This window comes from Oncorhynchus masou, chromosome 11, assembly GCF_036934945.1.
Source record: "Oncorhynchus masou masou isolate Uvic2021 chromosome 11, UVic_Omas_1.1, whole genome shotgun sequence".
NCBI classification, from domain to species: Eukaryota; Metazoa; Chordata; class Actinopteri; order Salmoniformes; family Salmonidae; genus Oncorhynchus; species Oncorhynchus masou.
The window spans coordinates 30,448,517-30,474,912 of record NC_088222.1 but is presented as its reverse complement, the minus strand read 5'-3'; the positions used below and the strand labels follow the sequence as shown (position 1 = coordinate 30,474,912).

Here is a 26,396-nt window from a genome sequence, read left to right as displayed (position 1 = left end):
GCAGAGCAGGCCCTATTGTCGGGAGAAGGAGGGGCAACTGGGTAGGCCATCATTGTAAATAAGAATTTGTTCTTAACTGACTTGCTTGGTTAAAGAAAGGTTAAAAAAAAGGGGGAACCATAAAAAATGACATGCCCTCCTAAAACTGGTTATATCACCAGTTCTGTTTGTGAGATTAAGATTCTAACACCAACAGTATGTTACATAGACTTATTTTGGAAAAGTCAAGGATGGAGAGGGGCATGACTTAAAAAATTACAGAGTAATAAAAATGTTTAACCACGAGCAGTCAAAATGACTGCTTTAACGGTTCTAGTGTCCCCAAAGCACACACATCCCTGGGTCGCTCCTCGTTTCAGTTTGCTGCAGCTAACGACTGGAAAAAGCTGCAAAAAACACTTAAACTGGACAGTTTTATCTCCCTCTACATTCAAAGACTCAATCATGGACACTCTACTGAGTATAGTTGTCTCTAGCTTTTTGCCCTTCGTGCTGTTAATAATGTTTGTACCATGTTTGTGCTGCTACCATGTTGTGTTGCTACCATGCCGTGTTGTCGTGTGGTCCTGCCATATTATGTTATTGTCTTAGGTCTCTATGTAGTGTTATGGTGTCTCTCTTGTCGTGATGTACAGTACCAGTCAGAAGTTTGGACACACCAACTCATTAATGTGTTTTTCTTTATTTTGACTATTTTCTATATTATAGAATAATAGTGAAGACATCAAAACTATATATTAACACATGGAATCATGTAGTAACAAAAAAGTGTTAAACAAATCAAAATATATTTTATATGTGAGATTCTTCAATCTTGGCATTCTCTCAACCAGCTTCATCTGGAATGCTTTTCCAACAGTCTTGAAGGAGTTCCCACATATGCTGAGCACTTGTTGGCTGCTTTCCTTCACTCTGCGGTCCAACTCATCCCAAACTATCTCAATTGGGTTGAGGTTGGGCGATTGTGGAGGCCAGATCATCTGATGCAGGACTCCATCACTCTCATTATTGGTCAAATAGCCCTTACATAGCCTGGAGGTGTGTTGGGTCATTGTCCTGTTGAAAAACAAATGATAGTCCCACTAAGCGCAAACCAGATGGGATGACGTATCACCAGTGGTGTAAAGTACTTAAGTAAAAATATGACTACTTAAGTAGTATTTTTAGGTATTTGTACTTTACTTTACTCTTTCTATTTTTGAGAACTTTTACTTCACTACATTCCTAAAGAAAATAATATTATTTTTACTCCATACATTTTCCCTGGCACACAAAGGATAATTGGATAATTCAGGATAATTGTCAAATTCACACACATCAAAAGAACATCCCTGATCATCCCTACTGCCTCTTATCTTGCAGACTCATTAAACACAAATGTTATGTTTGTAAATTATGTCTGAGTGTTGGAGTGTGCCCCTGGCTATCTGTGTATTAAAAAAACAAGAAAATCATGCCATCTGGTTTGCTTAATATAATGAATGTGAAATGATTTATACTTTTACTTTATATTTTAGAAATAACATTTGTGACCCGTTTCAGGAAACAAGGTATATGTCGCAGGTCACTACTTCACACGAGAGCCATTTGAACAGGTGTGTAAACCTTACTGTGAAATGCTTGCTTACAAGCCCTTAACCAACAATGCTTTAAGAAGTTTAAAAAAAATACAAAAGTGTTAAGTAAAAAATAGAAAATAAAAGTAACAAATAATTCAACATCAGCAGTAAAATAACATGTGAGGCTATATGCAGGGGGTACCAGTACAGAGTCAATGTGCGGGGGCACCGGTTAGTAGAAGTAATATGTCCAGTACCGTTCAAAAGTTTGGGGTCACTTAGAAATGTCTTTGTTTTTCAAAGATAAGCACATTTTTTTGTCCATTAAAATAACATCAAATTGATCAGAAATACAGTGCAGACATTGTTAATGTTGTAAATGACTATTGTAGCTGGAAACAGCTGATTTTAATTGAATATCTACATAGGCGTACAGAGGCCCATTATCAGCAACCATTATCAGCAACCTGTGTTCCAATGGCACGTTGTGTTAGCTAATCCAAGTTTATAATTTTAAAAGGCTAATTGATCATTAGAAAACCCTTTTGCAATTCTGTTAGCACTGCTGAAAACTATTGTTCTGATTAAAAAAGCAATAAAACTGGCCTTCTTTAGAGTAGTTGAGTATCTGGAGCATCAGCATTTGTGGGTTCGATTACAGGCTCAAAATGGCCAGAAACAAACAACTTTCTTATGAAACTCGTCAGTCTATTATTGTTCTGAGAAATGAAGGCTATTCCATGTGAGAAATTGCCACGAAACTAAAGATATTGTACAACGCTGTGTACTACTCCCGTCACAGAACAGAGCAAACTGGCCCTAACCAGAATAGAAAGAGGAGTGTTAGGCCCAGTGCACAACAGAGCAAGAGGACAAGTACATTAGTGTCTAGTTTGAGAAACAGATGCCTCACAAGTCCTCAACTGGCAGCTTCATTAAATAGTACCCGCAAAACACCAGTCTCAATGTCAACAGTGAAGAGGCGACTTCGGGATGCTGGCCTTCTAGGCAGAGTTCCTCTGTCCAGTGCCTGTGTTCTTTTGCCCATCTTACTTAATCTTTTCTTTTTATTTGCCAGTCTGAGATATGGCTTTTTCTTTGCAGCTTTGCCTAGAAGGTCAGCATCCTGGAGTCGAATCTTCACTGTTGACGTTGAGACTAGTTAGATTGGGTGCTTGACTGCTGTTGCTGTTACAGAACGCTCAGATCAACCCTTGAAGAGATGGGTTGGGCTAAAGCTTAAGAAGGTGTGAATTATGCTGAATGGGTGTAGACAAAGAGAAGCTCTCCAGTTGGTACCAAAACATTCAAAAGCCATTTTCTCAAAAGTTAGGTTAAAAGTTTATCAACTTTCAAAGCAGAATTACTTTCCCATTGTTCCTCAAATGCAGTGCATGAAATACAATTTTGTAGCTCTGTGTCTCTGCTTTTATCCAACATTAAAAAAAAACATTTCAAATTTTGCTACATAGCCCTGAATCAAGGCGGTTGGACCAGTCACATTTACTTTTGATGCTTAAGTATATTTAAAACCAAATACTTTTAGACTTTTACTCAAGTAGTATTTTACAAGGTGACTTTCACTTTTACTTGAGTAATTTTAGATTAAGGTATCTTTACTTTAACACAAGTATGACAATTTAATAATTTTTCCACCGCTGCGTATCGCTGCAGAATTCTGTGGTAGCCATGCTGGTGTGTGCCTTAAATAAATCACTGACCGTGTCACCAGCAAAGCACCCCCACCACATCACACCTCTTCCTCCACGCTTCATGGTAGGAACCACACATGTGGAGATCATCCGTTCACCTACTCTGCGTCTCACAAAGACACGGCGGTTGGAACCAAAAATCTCCAATTTCGACTCTAGACCAAGGGAAAGATTTCCACCGGTCTAATGTCCACTGCTCGTGTTTCTTGGCCCAAGCAAGTCTCTTCTTATTATTGGTGTCCTTTAGTAGTGGTTTCTTTGCAGCAATTCAACCATGAAGGCCTTTCAAAGTTCTTGCCATTTTCCTTTTGACTGACCTTCATGTCTTAAAGTAATGATGGACTGTCATTTCACTCTGCTTATTTGAGCTGTTCTTGCCATAATATGGACTTGGTCTTTTACCAAATAGGGCTATCTTCTGTATACCACCCCTACCTTGTCACTACACAACTGATTGGATCAAACACATTAAGAAGGAAAGGAATTACACAAATTAACTTTTAACAAGGCACACCTGTTAATTGAAATGCATTTCAGGTGACTACCTCATAAAGCTGGTTAAGAGAATGCCAAGCATGTGCAAAGCTGTCATCAGGGCATAGGGTGGCTACTTTTAAGAATCTCAAAAATGAAATAGATTTTGATTTATTTAGCACTTTTTTGGTTACTACACGATTTCATATTTGCTATTTCATAGTTTTGATGTCTTCACTATTATTCTACAATGTAGAAAATTTAGCTAATTTCTTATGAGAAATGTTTTTAGTTTTTAGGGGTGCAACTGCATCTAGAGTATTGCGCAAGGTTAAATTGAGTTCCTCAGTTAGGTGGTTAACTGATTTTTGTCCTCTGACGTCCTTGGGTAGGCAGAGTGAGTCTGGAAGGGCATCAAGGAATCTTTGTGTTGTCTGTGAATTTATAGCACGACTTTTGATGCTCCTTGGTTGGGGTCTGAGCAGATTATTTGTTGCAATTGCAAACGCAATAAAATGGTGGTCCGATAGTCCAGGATTATGAGGAAAAACATTAAGATCCACAACATTTATTCCATGGGACAAAACTAGGTCCAGAGACATGTTGGACAAAACCCACTGAGTCGATGATGGCTCCGAAAGCCTTTTGGAGTGGGTCTGTGGACTTTTCCATGTAAATATTAAAGTCACCAAAAATGAGAATATTATCTGCTATGACTACAAGGTCGGTTAGGAATTCAGGGAACTCAATGAGGAACGCTGTATATGGCCCAGGAGGCCTGTAAACAGTAGCTATAAAAAGTGATTGTGTAGGTTGCATAGATTTCATGATTAGAAGCTCAAAAGACGAAAACAATAATTTTTGGGGGGGCAAATTGAAATTTGCTATCGTAAATGTTAGCAACACCTCCGCCTTTGCGGGATGCACGGGGTATATGGTCACTAGTGTAACCAGGAGGTGAGGCCTCATTTAACACAGTAAATTCATCAGGCTTAAGCCATGTTTCAGTCAGGCCAATCACATCAAGATTATGATCAGTAATTCGTTCATTGACTATAACTGCCTTTGAAGTGAGGGATCTAACATTAAGTAGCCCTATTTCACGATCTCTTTCAATAATGGCAGGAATGGAGGAGGTCTTTATCCTAGTGAGATTGCTAGGGTGAACACCGCCATGTTTAGTTTTGCCCAACCTAGGTCGAGGCACAGACACGGTCTCAATGGGGATAGCTGAGCTGACTACACTGACTGTGCTAGTGGCAGACTCCACTAAACTGGCAGGCTGGCTAACAGCCTGCTGCCTGGCCTGCACCCTATTTCATTGTGGAGCTAGAGCCCTGTCTATGTTGGTAGATAAAATGAGAGCACCCCTCCAGCTAGGATGGAGTCCGTCACTCCTCAACAAGCGAGGCTTGGTGAGTCCCAGAAAGAGGGCCAATTATCTACAAATTCTAACTTTTGGGAGGGGCAGAAAACAGTTCTCAACCAGCGAATGAGTTGTGAGACTCTGCTGTAGAGCTCATCGCTCCCCCTAGCTGGGAGGGGGCCAGAGACAATTACTTGATGCCGACACATCTTTCTAGTTGATTTACAGGCTGGAGCTATGTTGCGCTTGGTGACCTCTGCCTGTTTCATCCTAACATCGTTGGTGCCGACGTGGATAACAATATCTCTACTCTCTACACTCACCAGTTTTAGCTTTAGCCAACACCATCTTCATATTAGCCTTAACATCGGTAGCCCTGCCCCCTGGTAAACAGTGTATGATCGCTGGATGATTAGTTTTAAGTCTAATACTGCGGGTAATGGAGTCGCCAATGACTAGGGTTTACAATCTGTCAGAGCTAATGGTGGGAAGCTTCGGCGTCTCAGACCCCGTAACGGGAGGAGTAGAGACCAGAGAAGGCTCGGTCTCAGACTCCGACTCGCTTTTATTGGGGAAAACCGGTTGAAAGTTTCTGTCGGCTGAATGAGCGACACCGGTTGAGCATTCCTACAGCATTTCCCTCCAGAAGCCATGAGAAAGTTGTCCGGCTGTGGGGACTGTGCCAGGGGATTTGTACTAACGTTACTATCTGTACTTACTGGTGGAACAGACGCTGTTACATCCTTTCCTACACTGACATTACACTTGCCTAATGATTGCGTCTGAAGCTGCGTCTCAACCCTTGATACAGTTTGGAAATCAACTTTGACAAACCTTCAAACTGCCTTAAAATAGCATCTGGCAGGAATAAAGTGTTGTATTTTCAAAAATTCACCTCACCTGTCAGACTGGTCTTCCCTGGCTGCCTGACTCTGAGACCCCTGTCACCATCTGATCCTCCTAAAATGAGACATGACAAATAATTAACTTGGTCTATATTTATACATTATATTATCCAATAATAGAATCAATGGTTCAATAATTGAAACAACCATTATTCTCAGATCCCAGACTGTTTCATGCTGGGAGCAGGGGTCAGACTGACGATTTTGGGATTACAATATTTTTGTTGTTCCACAGATTATTTTTGAAATGGTCCTCTTTCTGCTTTGTATACGTTAGATTACCTATTGTATTAAAAACACAAATGTTTCGCATTTTTCACAATTCGCTGCATCACTTTAAGTAGCCGACCTCTCCTGGTTGGGCGTGAGAGTTCAATTTCGCCTAGTATGTGTGGTCTCATTGAAATAGAGTAGGCTGCTTACATGTGCAGAGAATCACTTGGCAGTTAACTTGAATATGTGTCTGTAAATAAATATTGATCATGAAAATAAGTGGAGGGCGCTCAACCAACTTCTTGCTGCCTCCAGTTAAGTAGCCATACCTGTGACATCAGGTGCGCGTGTGGTCTCAATTAAATAGAGTAGGCTAGCCTATGTATACATGGGCTGAGAAGCATAGGACAGTTTTATCTTTCCAAGGAAACATACTTCCTAAATAGGCCTATGATTATGATATAGTCTACTACATTGCCTAGAAATAGGCCTAAATATTGATTACCCATATTTCTGAAAATCTTCCCACTTCTAAAAAGTAGGCTATAAATATAGAAAGTGCAAGTCTCTCCAACTCTGCTCTCTTCAATCTGCACATCTAGCATATTGGCAGATATAGCCCTGTAATACAATGTAAGGGCCATGTGAGAATCTCTGGTAATTTAACCTATTTCTTAAGTTATCCTTGTGGATTTGTATTTGCCTATAGGGCGCAAAAAAAGCTGGGACCATGGCTGGCAAGTGAGCTGCGTCACATACGCCTAAAATAACATTGCAGGAATGCGGTTGGGTTTGGGACCAGTCCTTGCAGCAGGTGGGAGTCATTGCAGGAATGCAGTTGGGTTTGGGACCAGTCCTTGCAGCAGGTGGGAGTCGGAGGGATGAAGAAATCGGTCCAGTGCAGACCTCTACTGTGCACAATGACAGTGAAGCCTGTAACACTTTAGAGCTGTTTATTATTGTGTCCGTGGGAAAAGTAGGGAATTAGCTAGGTAAACTGACAGATCAATAACGTTACATTGACATACTGACTAATAGAACTCCCATTGCACTGAAAAAACGCCAGAATATCAATCTTCAATCGTTTGGCCGATGGTTTTTCATCGTTTGATTCGGATCTAGTTTGATCGAGGCAAAAACAAGAGCTAATGAGCCAACTTTTGGCCAGATCTCTTTAACGCTACATATAGCTATCTGACAGATTACTAGAGGCTAGAGCTGACCTGGCTGTGGTAGCTACTCACTAGTGTAGGTTATTCATCTACCTCAGTCAAGAGGGGATGAAACATGTCAGTTACAATACTAGCGCAGCAATGCGAATAAACACTAGGTTAGTTTTTTCTGTTAACTTCTCTAGGGTAAGGGGCAGCATTTGGAATTTTGGATGAAAAGCATGCCCATATTAAACTGCCTTCTACTCAGGCCCAGAAGATAGGATTTGCATATAATTAGTAGATTTGGATAGAAAACACTCTAAAGTTTCCAAAACTGTTAAAATAATGTCTGTGATTTGGCAGGCGAAAACCTGAGAAAAATCCATTCAGGAAGTAGGATTGTTGTTGTTGTTGTAGTTTTCTATTCAATGCCATTACAGTATCCATTGACTTAGGACTCAAATTGCAGTTCCTATGCCTTCCACTAGATGTCAACAAACTGGAAGTGTGACATCTTTCTCCAATGACTTCCTAAGACTGAAGTATTTAGTCAGTTATCAGTTACTCCATATCAAGGCTAGATGGGGCTGAATGGCAACAACTGCAAAGCAACTAATTCATCTCATTGGTTCATGACTGTTCAGTCTTGAATATATATGTAGATATGTATGGTCAAAAGCCTATACCGCTCCAGTGTCTAGCTGGAACTCCACACCCCCGAAGGCCCAACTTCCTGCTTTTATCCTATCACTAACACACTTACCACAGTACAATGAATGGGAAAAGGGGGAGACAAAATCTAAGTTACACTATTAACAAAAGGAATATATCTCAATCAGGTAAATATATATCAGAAAGGTACGTACCTAATATTTCAACATATATATTCATATATGTACACACGCGGTGCTCTGAATGCTCTGTCTTTTATACATATGTCTATATCAGCTCTAACAGAATGTTTTATTAAACCTTCAAAAGGGACACACACCAACACAATAATGGAAGTGTATCAAACAAAGTCATTGACAGGTAAAGTAATTTACTACATCACTTATAGTAGCAGCCTCTGACCTCCTTTTTGCTTAATTGGGGGAATGGGATGGAGAAATGGTTTACTATAAGCAGGGTGGGGCTCAACAGGTTCAATGCATCCCAATGGGCATCCTTTTCCCTGTATAATGCACTACGTTTGACCACAGCCCTATGGCCCTTGATAAAAATGAGTGCACTATGTATAGGGAATAGGGTGCCATTTGGGACACAGTCCAGTCCATCTGTTGATGAAGCCACATGAAGTCAATGGCTGCATATCAATTGTCTATCCTTCTCCTCGTGGATATCCAAGCATTGGACAGGTGTAAGTATTGGCTTGGAATACTTTATACCATTATTAAATCCCTGAGATGAGAAGAAATGTGCAAGTCCACACTTTGGGAGAAGGACAATGGATATGCAGCCAATGTTAATGTTGACACAACTTTGAGTCATTAGTAAAGATACAAAAAAGGGTATTCTATAAAAGGGAAAATAACTGACAAGTTGTTGCAGTAGTATGTAAGACAATGGATGCAGAGTATAGGTTAATTATGGACTTAAAACATTGCTGTTAACAGCGCCACACTCAGGCAGAAAACGGAATGTTATTCTCAGCCAAGCCCGTCATTTCAAAGCAAATTTAATTACATCTTTATTTGTATTTCTAATGTATTCCAAACACAGGTTGTAACCAAATGATCCCAATAAATTTGGTAGTAAACGATGCCTCCTCAGGTAGGTTCTGTTGCGAACTGTTTGGGACTCGTTGTTTCCCTATTTAGGACTACTACTCAAAGATATTTTACTTAGGTCAGAAACGAAATGAACTGCAATACATTGGTCTCAAATATACTAGCATAACTAGTCTACACAGAACCACCGCGGACCCATAGCAAAAATTACAGGCTATAAAACGTGTCCCGGTGCAACATGCTTAGCTCTGTCCACTGGGGCGTGGTTTACGGAGCGCTCTCTGAAGTAAACGCTCCTATCGTATTTCAACCGATCGAGTTCTCACCACACAAGCTTTCCCCGTCATCAATTTGGGTACCGTATAGTAAGAGTAACCCAGCCAACCTATAGACAGAAAAAAATCATTCACCATCCCAAGCGCTCCTCCTTGGCTGTTGGTGGGTGAGCTAAAGAGAATCTAGCTAGCATTTATGTATGTTTTTTCTTGTTAGCCGTGTATTTATGTAATTACGGGTGTTTGGCTACTTCAATCGTATCCCTCGTAGGTCCAAAATGCCTAACATAAAGATATTCAGCGGCAGCTCTCATCCGGACCTTGGCCAGAAAATTGCGGACCGCCTGGGACTTGAACTGGGGAAGGTTGTGACTAAAAAATTCAGCAATCAGGAGACATGGTAGGTTGTGTTTAAGCAATTGAGATTTTACCGAATACCAGTTATATTGCAAGCAAACGTTGGTTATTTTTGACCAATGTGTGAATTTTGTAGTAATTGTTTGCCAACGTTAGATAACGGTGAGTTTAAAGTTAGCCCACATGGCCATTTGAAAGTGCGAGTGAGTGGTCGTTGTTGCTAGCTATAGTAGCTAAGATTAGTTTACCACAAACCGGGCATTGGAGTTTAACGGCGGTTGGCATCTACTACTGGTACATGTTTGTATCTAGTTAACTAGTTGTGTTGGCAATTTTAGATTTACCATCAAATGAGACCGGGTAAGGGAAGGCGGCCTCGAACTTCAACTCCCAAAAACCGTTTGGATTGTAGTCGTGGGATGTCATTTCAATGACCTTTCATGAGATCGTCAGTTGTTGCCACAATGTCAAACCCCGCCTATTTCTAAAATACATAATCAAATGTGATTTCAAACCTAAACTTAACGTTATGCCTAACCTTACATTAAGACCAAACAGCAAATGTTAACATTTTACGATATCATTTTTACGATGTAGCCGATTTTGACGTTGTGGCTGCTATCTAGTGGAAACCCCTTCGTGGCCCTTTACATGTGTAAATGGCTAACAAGCAGAGCGGGCTAGTAAACCTTCTCCCATTAAACCATTCACAGTGAATCACATACCATTTAATTGTCCCTCACGTGTGAATAGTATGCTCTACTTCTGCATGGATGCCGCGTTCACGTGCTATTCGGAACTCAAATGTATGGTTTGTTAACTTGCAGAACGCAACACGTGTATAACTACAGCTAGTTAGCACGTCTGACATTTCCGAGTTTTTTTGTTGTTGTTCCGACTACTACTTGAACGCTGCACGAGATCATGGCATCATCACATTTATTCAGGTTGACTGTTGGTGTTTCAAGACAACTGTGAACTCGTACTTCAGGACGGAAAGTATGAACTCTAGAAAGATGCCACGTTCAAAACAACTGTAAACTCGGGAAAATACGAGGTCAAATCATGACGTCAGTGATCTTCATGTCGGAAATGCAGAGCTCTGCAAATAGTTTCCGAGTTGGATGAACGTTAAAATCGTTTTTTTTTTTTTTCGAGTTCCCAGTGTTGAACGCACTGAAGTCTGAGATATCAGAGTTCCCAGTTTTGAACACGGCCAGAGTTTCCGATTTGAATTACCTTTAAACGATTTCCCCCCAGTTTTCCGAGTTCCAGTTGTATTGAATGCTCTGAAGTCGTAGATTTCCGAGGTCCCAGTTGTTTTGAAAGCGGCATTTGGCTAGCTAATTTTACATCCTCCAAGGAGTGGGAATCTTTTTTTTCTTAATTGACTTCTAGCCAATTTATCAGGCTAAAAGCTTATAATTGTATTACTCTACTTCCTTTTGATGCTAGCACTCACACTGACCCTCTAGCAGTAGGTGAAGTTGGTAGGTGATGTACTCTGTTGCAACAAATTATTTTCCATCCATCACAGGAGTTCAGTCTTATCAAACCAATTAAAATTATTTTCATATAACCATATTAGTACTTCTGAGTTGTACTGTGTTTTTACTAGTGTTGTAAAATGATCCTGTTTGACAGTAGACATGGGACTTGCTTGCTTGTTGCAGGGTATAAGTAGCAGGTGCCTTTGACATGTGAAAAGCTTAAGAATATTGTTTACCTGGAGGTTTGTAATAATAGCCCTCATCCTGAGTGTTGACATCCATAGGGTTCTTCAACATCCTCTGTTTCTTTTTCAAGTTATATTGTTGGCATAATGTTAGATCATAGTTGGTAGAGCAGAAATGTATGACTGTGAATATACAGAACATTCATTCATTGAGTTCCATGATTCTATGATCTTATTGTTTCTCTACCTGTTATGGGCCTGTCACCATGTATAGTCTACTGTCTGACACCACATGATTTACTCCTGCAGCGTGGAGATTGGGGAGAGTGTCAGAGGAGAGGATGTCTACATTGTCCAGAGTGGTTGTGGTGAGATTAACGATAACTTAATGGAGCTCCTCATCATGATCAATGCCTGTAAGATTGCCTCTGCCTCACGAGTCACGGCTGTCATCCCCTGTTTCCCATATGCAAGACAAGACAAGAAGGACAAGGTGGGGGTGAGGGAAACTTAAATCGTTTGTTCTTTATTCACAGCACCAACACACTACACCAGGGGTTCCCAAAGTTTTTTTGGCCCATGACCCCATTTTTGATGTCTAAAAATTCTCACGTCCCAAACCATGTGGACATTTTTGTTGTTGTAATTAACTACAAATGTTAACCTTTTATTTAATTTTGGGCAATGGCAGTCAATTGAAAAATATTCTAATACTATTTCTGATTGTCTTCTCAACTTATCACATACTTTTAATGTGGGGCTATGACAGTCATTTGCAAATTAGTCTTGTCTCTTCTCACTGCCACTAATGAGATGGGTGTGCTTGATGCATGTCGCGTCAGGGGGTGTGGTCAAAGGTGCGCACCTAATCTCTGCTGTCACATCCAACCTGGATCTATATTTGGTTTGAATGCAGACAAGATCACTGAATCCAGCTTCACACAGATATGAGCTGGCGAAGGGTGCCATGAGTTGTAATGCTTAGAGGGAGACTGCAGCTTATTCCCTTTGAGTCGGGAACAAAAACGCCTCCGTTGTCTGCAGCATTCGGTCACATGACTGTTTGATCAGCTGTTTGATTTCACTTACTGGCATGTCAACTGAGTCAGGATTGGGAAGTATGTCAGAAAGTGCTCTTCCAAGTGTTGGAGGTGAGCAGCCATCACTCATGTGGGACACTTACTGATTCTGTTAGAAACATGCACAGCTGAGGAAAGGTGTCATGGTTCACTTTGGAAAGACTCTCCAATAAGAATTCTATCCTCTGAATCCACTGATTCACTCATCTGTAAAATGGTTTTGCGTTCAGTTTCCCAAATATGTCTGTTACATGACAACAGTTCATCTCTCAATGCAAAAAAAATCTTTCCAACACTCCCTCTCGATAACTGCCACACCTTGGTGTGAAATTGAACATTGTCATGCTCTGATCCCATATCTCCACATAGTTTTGCGAACTGGTGTGTTTGTGCAGTGGATGTAGTTTACAATCAAAGTTACCTGCTGCAATTATCTGTGTTCTGTGCTCAGCTCTTTTGCCGCCAGTTGCTCTCAGTATATCCATATGGGAGAGGGAGACATTCATAACTAGAGTGGAGAGGCTTGCCCTGCCCCGCCATAGATTGAGTCCCATCTGTGCAAAAGTCCACCGTTTGAGCCCATGGAATTTGTTTTTTTTGTCAGTATGGCCACACAGCACACTGAACATCTCCCCTGCCGTTTTATGCTCTTGAATCGTGAGACCGAGCAATCGGTCCTGGTAAATAGCATTCCCTGACGTGTGTAGCGAACAAAAGTCAGTGCATGGGCATCTCTGCCCTCACAGCTAATGTCCATTTGGCGAGCATAAGCTGGGGAGTTTGTCATTCAGTCAGTTTTCTTTTGATTGCTAGCAATAGCATTCATTCTTAGTTTAACAGTGTTATCTGACAAAGGTATTGATGTGAGTTTCTGCACCTCTGCCTCCCAACACATTGTTTTCACTATATCAATTGCATCCTGTGACATGAATGTCTCTGCAATAGTGTGTGGTTTCATAGCTTAGCGGGCCTAGCAATTCACAGTGGGAATGAAATTCTCCCGCGACCCCATTTGTAATATCAGGAGACCGCAAATGGGGCTCATAACCCCTAGTTAAGGAACCTCTGCTCTGCACTATCAATATCAATCAGTGAGTGAGTGATTTGATTGATCTCAGCAAATATTTGACAGCTTTTCAAAAATGCCCTGTTGGACAAACCACTTTGGTTGAATGGACTAACTCGGGTTGCACATTTTGGGGAATATTGAGGTGGAAACTTTCCATGGGAATTAACGGAAATGTATGCAAATTATTAATCCCATTTAGGTGTTTTTTGCATTGCATATATTTACCATTATTATATGGAAACAGAAACATAAGGTAAAAGGTTTATCATAAGTAGACATAATTGCAAATTATTAAATCCTTCCAATAGAAAAAAAATGCTATGAATTGAACTTTAATTAAATGAGTTGACTCTTCACATGGGATGATTTCACTGAACATCAAAAGAAAGGGAATATTGAATGACCCCAATGATTCATCGCATCTCCCAAAAAATGTTTTCAATGTGCATCTGTAAAATGAAAACCAAAGCTTTAGTCTTTACTTTCTTCCTCTCAGGCGTCCATGTCTTCTCCCTGGACCTCCTCAATGTCCAACTCTTGAACATCAGACTCTGAGGCCTCATCTTCACTGTCACTTTCCAACCTTTTTGAGAATGGCTCAAATTTGCCTGGATGGCTACCAATTTTTCTATCCTTGTATTGGTCAGCCAGGTGAGTGCTTTGGTGTGTGTTCCCAAACAAGGACCAGTTGCGCTCTGAGGTGGCTGATGTTGGTGTGATTTGAAGGATGATGGAGGCAACAGGGGGAAGAGCCTCCGATCCACAAAGTCCCTTCCACCAGGTGGCTGATGAGATGTTGGCACGACTGCTATATTGCATCTCCATCCAAAAGTCCTTGCTTGGAAGTGTACTGCGCCAGACTGCCAAGAACCTTGCCCTCATCCAGGCCAAGGTGGAGAGAGACAGTAGTGATGACACCATAGGCCTTGTTGATCTCTGCACCAGAGAGTGCTCTTGCCAGCATACTTGGGGTCCAACATGTATGTTGCGGCGTGTATGGGTCTTCACGTTTTTTGATATATCTCAGAACTGCAGATTCCTCTGCTTGGAGCAACAGTGGAGCAACAGTGAAGTGGGCAGGGCAGTACGGATTTCTTCTCTTACATCTGCAAGTAGAGTCTGAACATCAGACAGTATGGCATTGTCTCCCTCAATCTGTTCAATGGCTAACTGCTATAGGTTTCAGGTTGCTTACCACTCTCTCCCAAAATACATCATCCAGGAGGGTCCTCTTGATGGCAGACTGTGATATGGCCATTTCTTGGAGAGACTCCTTCCCCTCCAGGAGACTGTCAAACATTTAATTGTTGTAGTTAATCATTCCTTCCCCACGAAATTTTGACCACCCATCAGAGATGATTGCAAAACAGTCTGCTTTCTCTATGATTTGCTTGACCTTCACTCGAACTCTGCATCTAGAAAATGAGTAGATAAAGCATGTCTGGTTGGAGGGGGTGTATGCTGGGCGAAGAACATTCAGAAATCTCTTCCAGTACACATTGCATGTGAGCATCAGAGGTGAACCAGTTGCACACAGCTCGAACAAGACATTCATCAGCATTTCTGACTACGTTCCTCCATTGAGTCAAAAACTTCTGATTCCAGGAGGACCATGAGCTGTTGTTATCGATACGGTGTCTGATTTATCATTTTCACCCCAAATAGAAGTAGAGGGACTCTTGTCAGAGGTTGCTTGTTGTGAAAGCAGAGGGAACTTTATGCACATGGCCAGATGATTCTGCATCTTTGTTGCATTCTTCACATATGATTTGGCTCAGTATTTGCAAATGTGCACAGCTTTTCCTTCTACATAAGCTGCAGTGAAAAGTCTCCACACATCAGATGGTGCCTGTGGCATTTTCCTGTAAAGATTAGAAAAACATGAGCAAAAAAGTAATAATATAACTCTTCTAAGATATATTTTTTTGAATGAAGCATGTATGGAAACAGGTGAATTAACACTTCAGTTAGCAGGCTCAAGCAAGCTGAAACCCACATGGTAGCAAAAACTAACTAGCAGAAATGATGTTAACACTTTGCTGCAAGCTACTATTTACTTGTTAACAAAAAATGTGATATAAAATATATTCACCCCACCCAGTATTGTAATCAAAACTGACCAGAAAGCATGTAAGTCCTTGGCTCAGACAGTGTAGTAGTGTGGGCTCAATAGCATCTCATTAGTGTGCAAGATCTTAAGAATCAGCTGTATATGTGATGGAAGAATGCACTGTGCATGCAGAGGGTTACAATTCCATCGAATTGGGGATAGTTTAACCAAAATATGCCACAAGACCTATAATTAACTTATGTGTGCTGCACAAAAAATGGTTCACTGTTATAAGCTAATTCTTTTGAGGAATTTAAGCAATATTTCCAAAATTGTGGGGCTTCCCCATGAGAAATTTCTGGAAATTTACCGGAAGGTTTCCGACCCTTTACAACCCTACTGACAAAGCTAATACAGAAAGGAGATGGGTATTTCTCCTTTTTAATATTTTTTTTAATAATATAATTACAGCGGCTCATTTGTCCTTCAGGCATTGTATAAGCATAGAGGTTAATAATGTTCTTTTTCACAGAGTCGGGCACCTATCTCTGCAAAGCTGGTGGCCAACATGTTGTCAGTGTCAGGAGCCAATCACATTATCACCATGGACCTGCATGCCTCGCAGATACAGGTGAGCAATCTGGCACATTAGTTGTCTCATTCCATCAGTATATTGCAGTCACTGGTGTATGATTCACAAGTAAGCTGTACAAACTATTCATTAGACTATACTTGTGTTACATACTATAATGAGCCACATTACATTTTCTCCAAAAAGCTGTTGGAAGTTTGAGGACACTGACTAATGATCCTGTAACTTATCATGATTTTGCTCTCTGTACGCCTCTGTAGGGGTTTTTTGATATCCCTGTGGACAATCTATACGCTGAGCCAGCTGTGCTGAAATGGATAAAAGAGAACATCAATGAGTGGAAGAATTGCACCATTGTGTCTCCGGATGCCGGAGGAGCAAAAAGGTAAAGCAGGTACCAATGGGCCTACAGATGCTTCAACAATTCAAAGGGACAGATTTTAGTTGTTAGAAATATCAGCATGTTGAAAGGATGATGGTGGGTCAATTCATTAACGTGTTTGTTACTTTCACCTCAACTCATTATTACAACCATTTAGTTGTAATAGGCAACAATCCTTTTGATACTGTCATCAGTGCATGTGTTTGTAATTTGCGATTTATCATATAGTAAGAAACTGGTTTATAATTCTATGTTAATTGTAATGTGATGTAACTTTGTGGAATAATTGACATCATCTGTAGTACTATAACCTTCACCAATCTGTGGATTCCCCTTGCAGGGTCACCTCTATAGCAGACAGGCTGAATGTGGACTTCGCTCTCATCCACAAAGAGCGAAAGAAGGCTAACGAGGTGGACCGCATGGTCCTGGTGGGGGACGTGAAGGACAGAGTGGCCATCTTGGTTGATGACATGGCAGACACCTGCGGCACCATCTGCCATGCTGCAGATAAGTGAGTCACGACTGTTTTAGCTGCATAGATCTTTACAGAGCAGAGACTGAATATTCAATCTTTAAATGTACAACGATACTGACAAACTATTACATTTGTTTAGGGAACAGTCTCTGAAAATATGAATTGGATAGTAAGGTTGTTTAGAAACAAAAGGGGGTGAATTCGACCTATTTTAGTTTCCTTTTTTGTTTGTCTTTTTTTTCCTTCTGGACATCCAGGCTCGTCTCTGCTGGAGCTACAAAGGTCTACGCTATCCTGACCCATGGGATCTTTTCAGGCCCTGCCATCACCCGCATTAACAATGCCTGTTTTGAGGCTGTGGTTGTCACGAATACCATCCCACAGGAGGACAAGATGAAACACTGTTCAAAAATACAGGTCAGAATAGGGCTTGGGCGATATGGAGATTCGCAATATATATATTTTTTGTACAATTAAACGTAAAGGTAAACAGTCAGCAATAACCTAATGAATTCAGGGCTTGTGAAATTATACCTAGGCTAAAATATAAGCCTTCCACAACCATAAGACCCACTAATAATTAGTGCTCAGTGACTAACTGAAATGTAGATTATTATTATTTTTTAAACTGACAGACGTTGATTCAATTTGTTTGAGTTCCATTTCATTTTTTTTTTTTTTTCTGAGCTCAAGGCGCACATTGCACAGTTTCTCTACAGATAAATCAGATCCATCCTGAACTGTGTGATGTAGTAGGGAGTTGTAATTTCCAACAGGCCAATATTCTACATACTGTACCAGTCAAAAGTTTGGACACACCTCATTCAAAGGTTTTTCTCTATTTGGACTATTTTCTACATTGTAGAATGATAGTGAAGACATCGAAACTATGAATTTAACACATGGAATCAAGTAGTAACCAAAAAGTGTTTAAATATTTTAGATTCTTCAAAATAACCACCCGTTGTCTTGACAGCTTTGCACACTCTTGGTATTCTCTCAACCAGCTTCACCTGGAATGCTTTTCCAACAGTCTTGAAGGAGTTTCCACATGCTGAGCACTTGTTGGCTGCTTTTCCTTTACTCTGCGGTCCAACTAATTCCAAACCATCTCAATTGGGTTGAGGTTGGGGGATTGTGGAGGCCAGGTCATCTGATGCAGCACTCCATCACTCTCCTTCTTGGTCGGATAGCCCTTACACTGCCTGGAGATGTGGTGGGTTATTGTTTTGTTGAAAAACAAATGATAGTCCCACTAAGCGCAAACCAGATGGGGTGGCGTATCGCTGTGGTAGCCATGCTGGTTAAGTGTGCTTTGAATTCTAAATAAATCAATGAGTGTCAACTGGAGGTCGACCAATTAATCGGAATGGCCGATTTTAATTCGGGCCGATTTCAAGTTTTCATAACAATCGTTAATCAGCGTTTTTGGATGCCGATTATGGCCAATTATATTGCAATCCACGAGGAGACTGCGTGGCAGGTTGACCACCTGTTATGCAAGTGCAGGCAGCAAGGAGCCGTGGTAAGTTGCTCGCTTGCATTTAAACTTATCTTATATAAAATGTTTTTAAAAATCGATCTTAACATAATCGCTAGTGGTTGACGAACTACACATGGTTGACGATATTACTAGTTTAACTAGCTTGTCCTGTGTTGCATATAATCGATGCGGTGCCTGAAATTGTCACTTCTCTTGCGTTCATTGTCAGCAGAGTCTGGGTATATGCAGCAGTTTGGTTAGTTGCGAACTGCGTGAAGACCATTTCTTCCTAACAAAGACTAATTCATTTGCCAGAATTTTACATAATTATGACATAACATTGAAGGTTGTGCAATATTTAGACTTAGGGTTGCCACCCGTTCAGTAAAATACGTAACGGTTCCCTATTTCACTGCATGAATGAATGTTTTGTTTTCGAAATGATAGTTTACGGATTTGACCATATTAATGACCCAAGGCTCGTGTTTCTATGTGTTTATTATATTATAATTAAGTCTATGATTTGATAGAGCAGTCTGACTGAGGTGGTGGTCAGACTGCAAGGCTCGTATGCATTCATTCAAACCGCACTTTCCTCCGTTTGCCAGCAGCTTTTTGCAATGCTTGAAGCACAGTGCTGTTTATGACTTCAAGCCTATCATCTCCCGAGATTAGGCTGGCAATACTATAGTGCCTATAAGAACATCAAATAGTTAAAGGTCTATGAAACACAAATGGCATAGAGAGAAATTGTCCTATAATAACTACAACTCTAAACTTCTTAATGGGGAATATTGAAGACTCGTGAAAAAGCTTTCATATGTTCTGAGCAAGGAACTTAAACGTTAGCTTTTTCAAATGGCACATATTGCACTTTTACTTTTTGCATTTTTATATTATATTACTTTTTGCACTTTTTTGTTTTTGCATTATTTAAACGTTTCATTATGAGACTAAATGGATTTTATGTATTAAGTTAAAATAAGTGTTCATTAAGTTGTTGTAATTGTCATTATTACAAATATATACAGTTGAAGTCAAAGTTTACATACACCTTAGCCAAATACATTTAACTCGGATCAAATGTCAGGAATTGTGAAAAACTGAGTAAAAATTCCCTGTTTTAGGTCAGTTAGGATCACCACTTTATTTTAAGAATGTGACATGTCAGAATAATAGTAGAGAATTATTTCTTTCATCACATTCCCAGTGGGTCAGAAGTTTACATGCTACCAAATACTAATTGAGTGTATTGCCTTTTAAATTGTTTAGCCTTCCACTAGCTTCCCACAATAAGCTGGGTACATTTTGTCCCGTTCCTCCAGACAGAGCTGGTGTAACTCAGTCAGGTTTGTAGGCCTCCTTGCTCGCACACACTTTTTCAGTTCTGCCCACACATTTTCTATAGGATTGAGGTCAGGGCTTTGTGATGGCCACTCCAATACCTTGACTTTGTTGTCCTTAAGCCATTTTACCACATCTTTGGATGTATGCTTGGGGTCATTGTCCATTTGGAAGACCCATTTGCGAACAAGCTTTAACTGATGTCTTGATGTTGCTTCAATATACCCACATCATTTTCCTACCTCATGATGTCATCTATTTTGTGAAGTATGCCAGTCCCTCCTGCAGCAGAGCAACCCCACAACATGATCCTGCCACCCCCGTGCTTCACGGTTGGGTTGCAAGCTTGCCCCTTTTCCCTCCAAACATAATGATGGTCATTATGGCCAAACAGTTCTATTTGTTTCATCAGACCAGAGGACATTTCTCCAAAACGTATGATCTTTGTACCCATGTGCAGTTGCAAACCGTAGTGTGGCTTTTTTTTCTGCCGGTTTTGGAGTTGTGGTTTATTCCTTGCTGAGCAGCCTTTCAGGTTATGTTGATATAGGACTTGTTTTACTGTGGATATAGAAACCTTTGTACCTGTTTCCTCCAGCATCTTCACAAGATCCTTTACTGTTACTCTGGGAGTCATTTGCACATTTCGCACCAAAGTATGTTCATCTCTAGGAGACAGAATGCGTCTCCTTCCTGAGCAGTATGACAGCTGCGTGGTCCCATAGTGTTTATACTTGCGTACTATTGTTTGTACAGATGAACGTGGTACCTTCAGGCGTTTGGAAATTGCTCCCAAGGATGAACCAGACTTGTGGAAGTCTACAATGTTTTTTTCTGAGGTCTTGGCTGATTTATTTTGATTAATAGGCCATTTCGATTAATCGGTCAACCTCTAATGTGGTTTCCAGTTTTCATAGTATCCAGTGTAGTTATTTGAGGGCCATCGTGGTATCGGCTTGAGGGGGAATATACACGGCTATGACTATAACCGAAGAGAATTCTCTTGGCAGTAGGTCTATAGAGATGAGATGACTCAGAATGGGGAAAACGTCATCAAATAAAACAATTTGCATAACTGAAATATTTTATTAAAGTAATGTGATTAAATTAAGAGAGAGGCAATCACTACCATCATGGGATTTAATTGTTTTTTATTCTGTGTTACAGCATTCAATCAAACTGATTATTTACATAATCGTACTGACCTCGAAGCACTAATAGCTCAGCAGTACTACTAATAATTTCATTATTTTATGAAAATAGGTTAACTTGCTTTTTTTTTTCAATAATCACAGCTCAAATTCAACCAGAACAATGCACATTCACTAATAATGACCAACTTAGCAGGCAGTATAGATAATGAACACGGGCCTCATAAACATCTCTCAAGCACAAGCCCATGTGCTAGGAAGTAGCCATCTAATCTTTATATTTAAAGTCTAGCTAATTTGGATCAATTTGCTTGCTAACAAGGTAGAACAGTTGAATAATTAACACACCCTTCTGTCAGTCTCAACTGTTTGAACAGCATGACAGACTATCCACTTTGTTCAGATGTTGAATTCAAGTGCCTCCTTATTTCTCAGAATGAGAACGAGTTGCCAATTCCTTATATAATTGTTGTTTATGCTCATTGCACATTTTAGAAAATAAGTCTGGCTAAAATATTGCTAGGGGTAACCCGCACTTGAGAAACTGCGCATTCATTTTCCAGACTCAAAATTCATTGATACTCCTGTTTTTCCAGTGTCTGCTCATTGAGGAGTTGCGGGACAACCTTTCCAATGATACCCTTTTTAAGTTCTTGTCTATTACAGTAAAATAATTTCTCAATGTGTTTCGGTGTCCAAATGACCGATTCTGTTGGACCAAACCTCAAATGCAAATTGAAACCTTCTCTGACAAGTGGTTTTCTTTCATCTTTGTGGTGTGTGTGTGTGTGATAATAAGAATGTGCACCATTGCAGAAGTGAAAGCGACAAGACCATATTGACATGAGCTGGGCTTAAGTGGGCTTAAGCGCTTATACATGAGAATTTTTTAAATAGAGATTCTTGTGATGTAGGCGTTTGGAATATCGCGCTAAAACATAATTAATTTGATAAATCGCCCAGCCCTAGGTGTGAATCACTGCCTCAGCACCTAACGCTTTACTTGTAGTTGCAGGATTTAGGTCACTTCGGGAATTTAAACATAATATTTTCTAAAATAATTTAATTGTAGTTCATTTTCTGAACTGTAAGAAATTCACTGAAAGTGGCTGAAGTTTGGACAAATGTTTTGCTTTCACAAATAGCAGATCACATGACACCAGGTACAGAGCACACATACCAACTTCCCTCCACTCCATAGCAACCTCTTTAAACAATGTCCAATGATTGACAGCCTGCTGCTTAGATAATCTTCATTTCCATGGCTCAGCATGTTGCCTTAACTACAGTATCTGCTTGATGAATTCTTACCGTGTATTGCATTGTCCTCGTCTCTTTACTGTGTTGAAACTATGCTACAGTGTCTTCAGAAAGTACTCCGACCCCTTGACTTTTTCCATATTTTGTTACGTTACAGCCTTATTCTAAAATAGGATTGAAATCATTATCTACACACAATACCCCATAATAACAAAGCAAAAACAACAGGTTTTTAGAAATGTTTTCAAATGTATTAAAATTAGAAACAGAACTTTGTTTTCAGACCCTTTGCTATGAGATTTGAAATTGAGCTCCGATGCATCCTGTTTACATTGATCATCCTTTGTTTCTACAACTTGATTGGTCCACCTGTGGTAAATTCAATTGATTGGACATCATTTGGAAAGGCACACGCCTGTCTATATAAGGTCCCACAGTTGGCAGTGCATTACAGAGCAAAAACTTTCCAGAAGGACAACCATCTATGCAGCACTCCACCAATCAGGCCTTTATGGTAGTGGCCAGACGGAAGCCACTCCTCAATAAAAGGCACATGACATCCCGCTTGGAGTTTGCCAAAAGGAACCTAAAGACACCAGGACCATGAGAAACAAGATTCTCTGGTCTGATGAAACCAAGATTGAACTCTTTGGCCTGAATGCCAAGCGTCTGGAGGAAACCTGGCACCATCTCTGTGGTGAAGCGTGGTGGTGGCAGCATGCTGTGGGGATGTTATTCAGTGGCAGAGACTGGGAGACGAGTCAGGCTCGAGGCAAAGGTGAATGGCGCAAAGTACAGAGATCCTTGATGAAAACCTACTCCAGAGTGCTCAGGGCCTCAGACTGGGGTGAAGGTTCATCTTCCAATAGGACAATGACCCTAAGCACACAGCCACGCAGGAGTGGCTTTGGGACAAGTCTCTGAATGTCCTTGAGTAGCCTGGGCTTGAACCTGATCAAACATCTCTTGAGAGACCTGAAAATAGCTGTGCAGTAATGCTCCCCATCCAACCTGACAGCGCTTGAGAGGATCTGCACAGAATATTGGGAGAAACTGCCCAGATACAGGTGTGCCAAGCTTGTAGCGTCATACCCCAAAATACTTGAGGCTGTAATCTGAGTAAAGAGTCTGAATACTTATGTAAATATGATATATCAGGTTTACTATGCAACAATTTCAACCTATTTTTGCTTTGTCATTATGGGGTATTGTGTGTAGATTTTAATGAGGGGGGGGACTATTTGTTATCCATTTTAGAGTAAGGCTGTAACATAACAAAATGTGGGAAAAGTCAAGTGGTCTGAATAATTTCCGAATACACTGATATATTACACACATACTGGTGTTTAGTTGACCAATTGTTTTATCTTTGGCAGTTTGAAGTTATCTGTGAGGCAATATTGAAGAAGTCTGCGTGAGATTCTGGTTTGTTAATTAGTTTTGTCATTTCAGGTTATTGACATCTCCATGATCTTGGCAGAGGCTATTCGCCGGACACACAACGGAGAGTCTGTGTCGTATCTCTTCAGCCATGTTCCCTTGTAACCTGGTGAACCTGGTGAACCTGTACCAAAGGAGGGATGTCTGGAGCACCACAATCTCAGCCCATTCATTAATTTCCCGTGTCAAGAGAAGGGATGGAAGTAGTTAGTAAATACTCCTACCGTGGGGTAGGCTACTTTTTCCAATATTCTGTTATTGCACTGGCTATCTACAGGTTTGACCTTTTTGACTTGTCAAATGCAGATTTGAGTTACTTGGTGTAATAATATGCCAGGTTGTTGTTACATATAAGCATTGTCTATTGTAAGATTGACAGTTGTAGTTTACATTGCTGCTGACGCCCCATTTGAGAGAAACGCTCCAAGATGGCTAGTTCTGTTTTATGAGCTTGTTTGTTTTTTGTCACTGATGTTTTTTTATATTGAGGGGGACTTGAAATGTGAAGCTCCCCACTTGCATTTCCTAGACAGTATTTTTAATTTTAAGACAAAGGTGCTTTTGGCACAGTTGATCAAGAATAAAGCAGTGTGTATTGTTTACATCCTTGCTTTAGTTAGTTAAGCTAGTCTTCAGTTGTCTTTATGCTAAATAAGCTTGTTTTTCATGCGATATTCTAGGAAGCGCTTGCTGTTCACAATTCTGTTAAAGTGTCCTTAATTCTATGCCTTGGCATGTTGATACCATGATTTAAATATTTAGTTGCATGGTTTTATGTAATTGTAATCAAAGCATCGCTTGCTGTGCGAACACACTGTGTACAAAACATTAGGAACACCTTTGCAGTCAATTTGTCTGGGTGTGGACTGTACAAGGTGTGAAGTGTTCCACAGGGATGCTGGCCCATGTGTGAAGTTTGGCTGGATGTTCTTTAGGTGGTGGACTATTCTTGATACACACGGGACGCTGCTAAGTGTGAAAAATGCAGCAGCGTTGCAGTTCTTGACTCAAACCGGTGCATCTGGCACCTACTACCATACCCCATTCAAAGGCACTAAAATATTTTGGTCTTGCCCAATCACCCTCTGAATGGCACACAAGCCATGTCTCAAGGCTTAAAAAGCCATGAACCTGTGTCCTCCCCTTCAGCTACACTGATTTGAAGTGGATATAACAGGTGATCTCAATAAGAGCTAGCTTTCACCTGGCAAGTATGTCACAGGTGTCAAACTCATTCCACGAGGGCAAAGTGTCTGCTGGTTTTTGCTCGTCCCTTGTACTTGATTGATGAATTAAGGTCACTAATTGGCAAGGAACTTCCCACACCTGTTTATCTAGGGATTAATTGAAAGGAAACCGGAAACCTGCGGATACTAGGCTCTCCGTGGAATCAATTTGAAACCCCCTAGTCTTTCATGGAAAGATTTTGTACACCGTGTATACCTCATGAATGTGATTCAATGTCTCGTGCACATCTGCCATCTTTTATTCGTCAAGCAATAAGGCCTTTAATGCATGGAGCTTCTAATGTTGCTGTCACATTAATTTAGCTTTACTAACCCAAGTGGTTTTGCGAGGTATTGGAAAGTACAAATTATTAAAGGAACTTCAGCGCTCAAACTCGGGAAGCCTTCGGGCACTCGCTGCTTGGGGTAGCATGCGCCCCTTCAACTTCAGTTTAGTCTTCGTCCATTTAGAAAACGATTGCTTGAGCAGCTCAAAATCCTGCGTATGTGTAAGGCCTAATATTTTCTCTTTTTGATTATAAAGTGTTGTCAGCCATAACTCTCAAACACGACTATCTGCTTTAATAACTGGTAAGCGCAATACACTGCAAGGCCGTTATTCCCTAGAATCAAATCTTTATGATGTTTTTACTGTTTAAATTAGTCTGATTTTTGAGCTGAAACTAACTCCCTTTAAAACCCAGTCAACTCTAAGAAAGACATCTGCAGATTGATTTGGGGATCCTTGTTGCCTTACATGGAAAATGTGCAGGATTTAACATTGCTTCCATGATATGAGAGATCCTGCCCTCCACAACATGGATACTTGAAATTGATTTATTGGGTTATGATTTTGGAACAATAAAATGATCTGTAAGTTTGAATCGTTTTCATTATTTGTTTTTTATCTATGCAATTCAAAGTGAAACTATGATTGGGGAACTTGTCAGTCAGCAGAGATCAGTCTAAGGTTGCTGTTTTTATATGTATGCATTATATTCCTTAGCTGTAATAAACCATTTATTTTGGGGTAGATGCATCACACACACACATGGAACCATCTGTAAGGGGGAGGGGGGGAAGGACTTTGGCGTTTGGCTGACTCCGGTTGTCTACCGTTATCAACTGGTCTTGTGTGGTGAGGAGTATCATAATGGCTATCAAACAAACACTTTTACTAATGGTGCCATATATTTGATTGTTATACATTTAAAACGTGTAGCTAGCAATTTCTTAGAATAGGAGAATGTGTGTGTATATAATTACAGTTGAAGTCCGAAGTTTACATACAGTTATGTTGGCGTCATTTAAAATTAATTTTTCCAACCACTCCACAAATTTCTTGTTATCAAACTACAGTTTTGGCAAGTTGGTTAGGATATCTACTTTTTGCATGACCCAAGTAGTTTTCCAACAATTGTT

The 26,396-nt window shown here is 40.4% G+C and overlaps 1 protein-coding gene and 1 long non-coding RNA gene across 4 annotated transcripts; one reads left to right on the top strand and one right to left on the bottom strand.

Moving 5' to 3' along the window:
• Window positions 1–700: 700 nt before the first annotated feature.
• LOC135548499 (uncharacterized) lies at window positions 701–10,608 on the bottom strand. The gene is made up of 3 exons (XR_010456836.1): window positions 10,471–10,608; window positions 6,012–6,071; window positions 701–1,056 (listed from the first exon to the last, which is right to left on the bottom strand). It is a non-coding gene; the product is annotated as an uncharacterized LOC135548499 (long non-coding RNA).
• Window positions 9,412–25,858, top strand: LOC135548498 (ribose-phosphate pyrophosphokinase 1). Of its 3 annotated transcripts, none has more exons than XM_064978178.1 (7): window positions 9,412–9,788; window positions 11,730–11,913; window positions 16,151–16,249; window positions 16,471–16,595; window positions 16,933–17,106; window positions 17,328–17,487; window positions 23,761–25,858. In XM_064978178.1, the coding sequence occupies exons 1-7, from the start codon at window positions 9,667–9,669 to the stop codon at window positions 23,851–23,853; spliced, it is 957 nt and encodes a 318-aa protein (XP_064834250.1). In that variant the 5' UTR covers window positions 9,412–9,666; the 3' UTR covers window positions 23,854–25,858. The 3 variants fall into 3 exon arrangements, with proteins under 3 accessions (XP_064834250.1, XP_064834249.1, XP_064834251.1); XM_064978177.1 differs by having other exon boundaries at window positions 11,730–11,919; XM_064978179.1 differs by lacking the exon at window positions 11,730–11,913 and having other exon boundaries at window positions 9,700–9,788.
• Window positions 25,859–26,396: the final 538 nt, after the last annotated feature.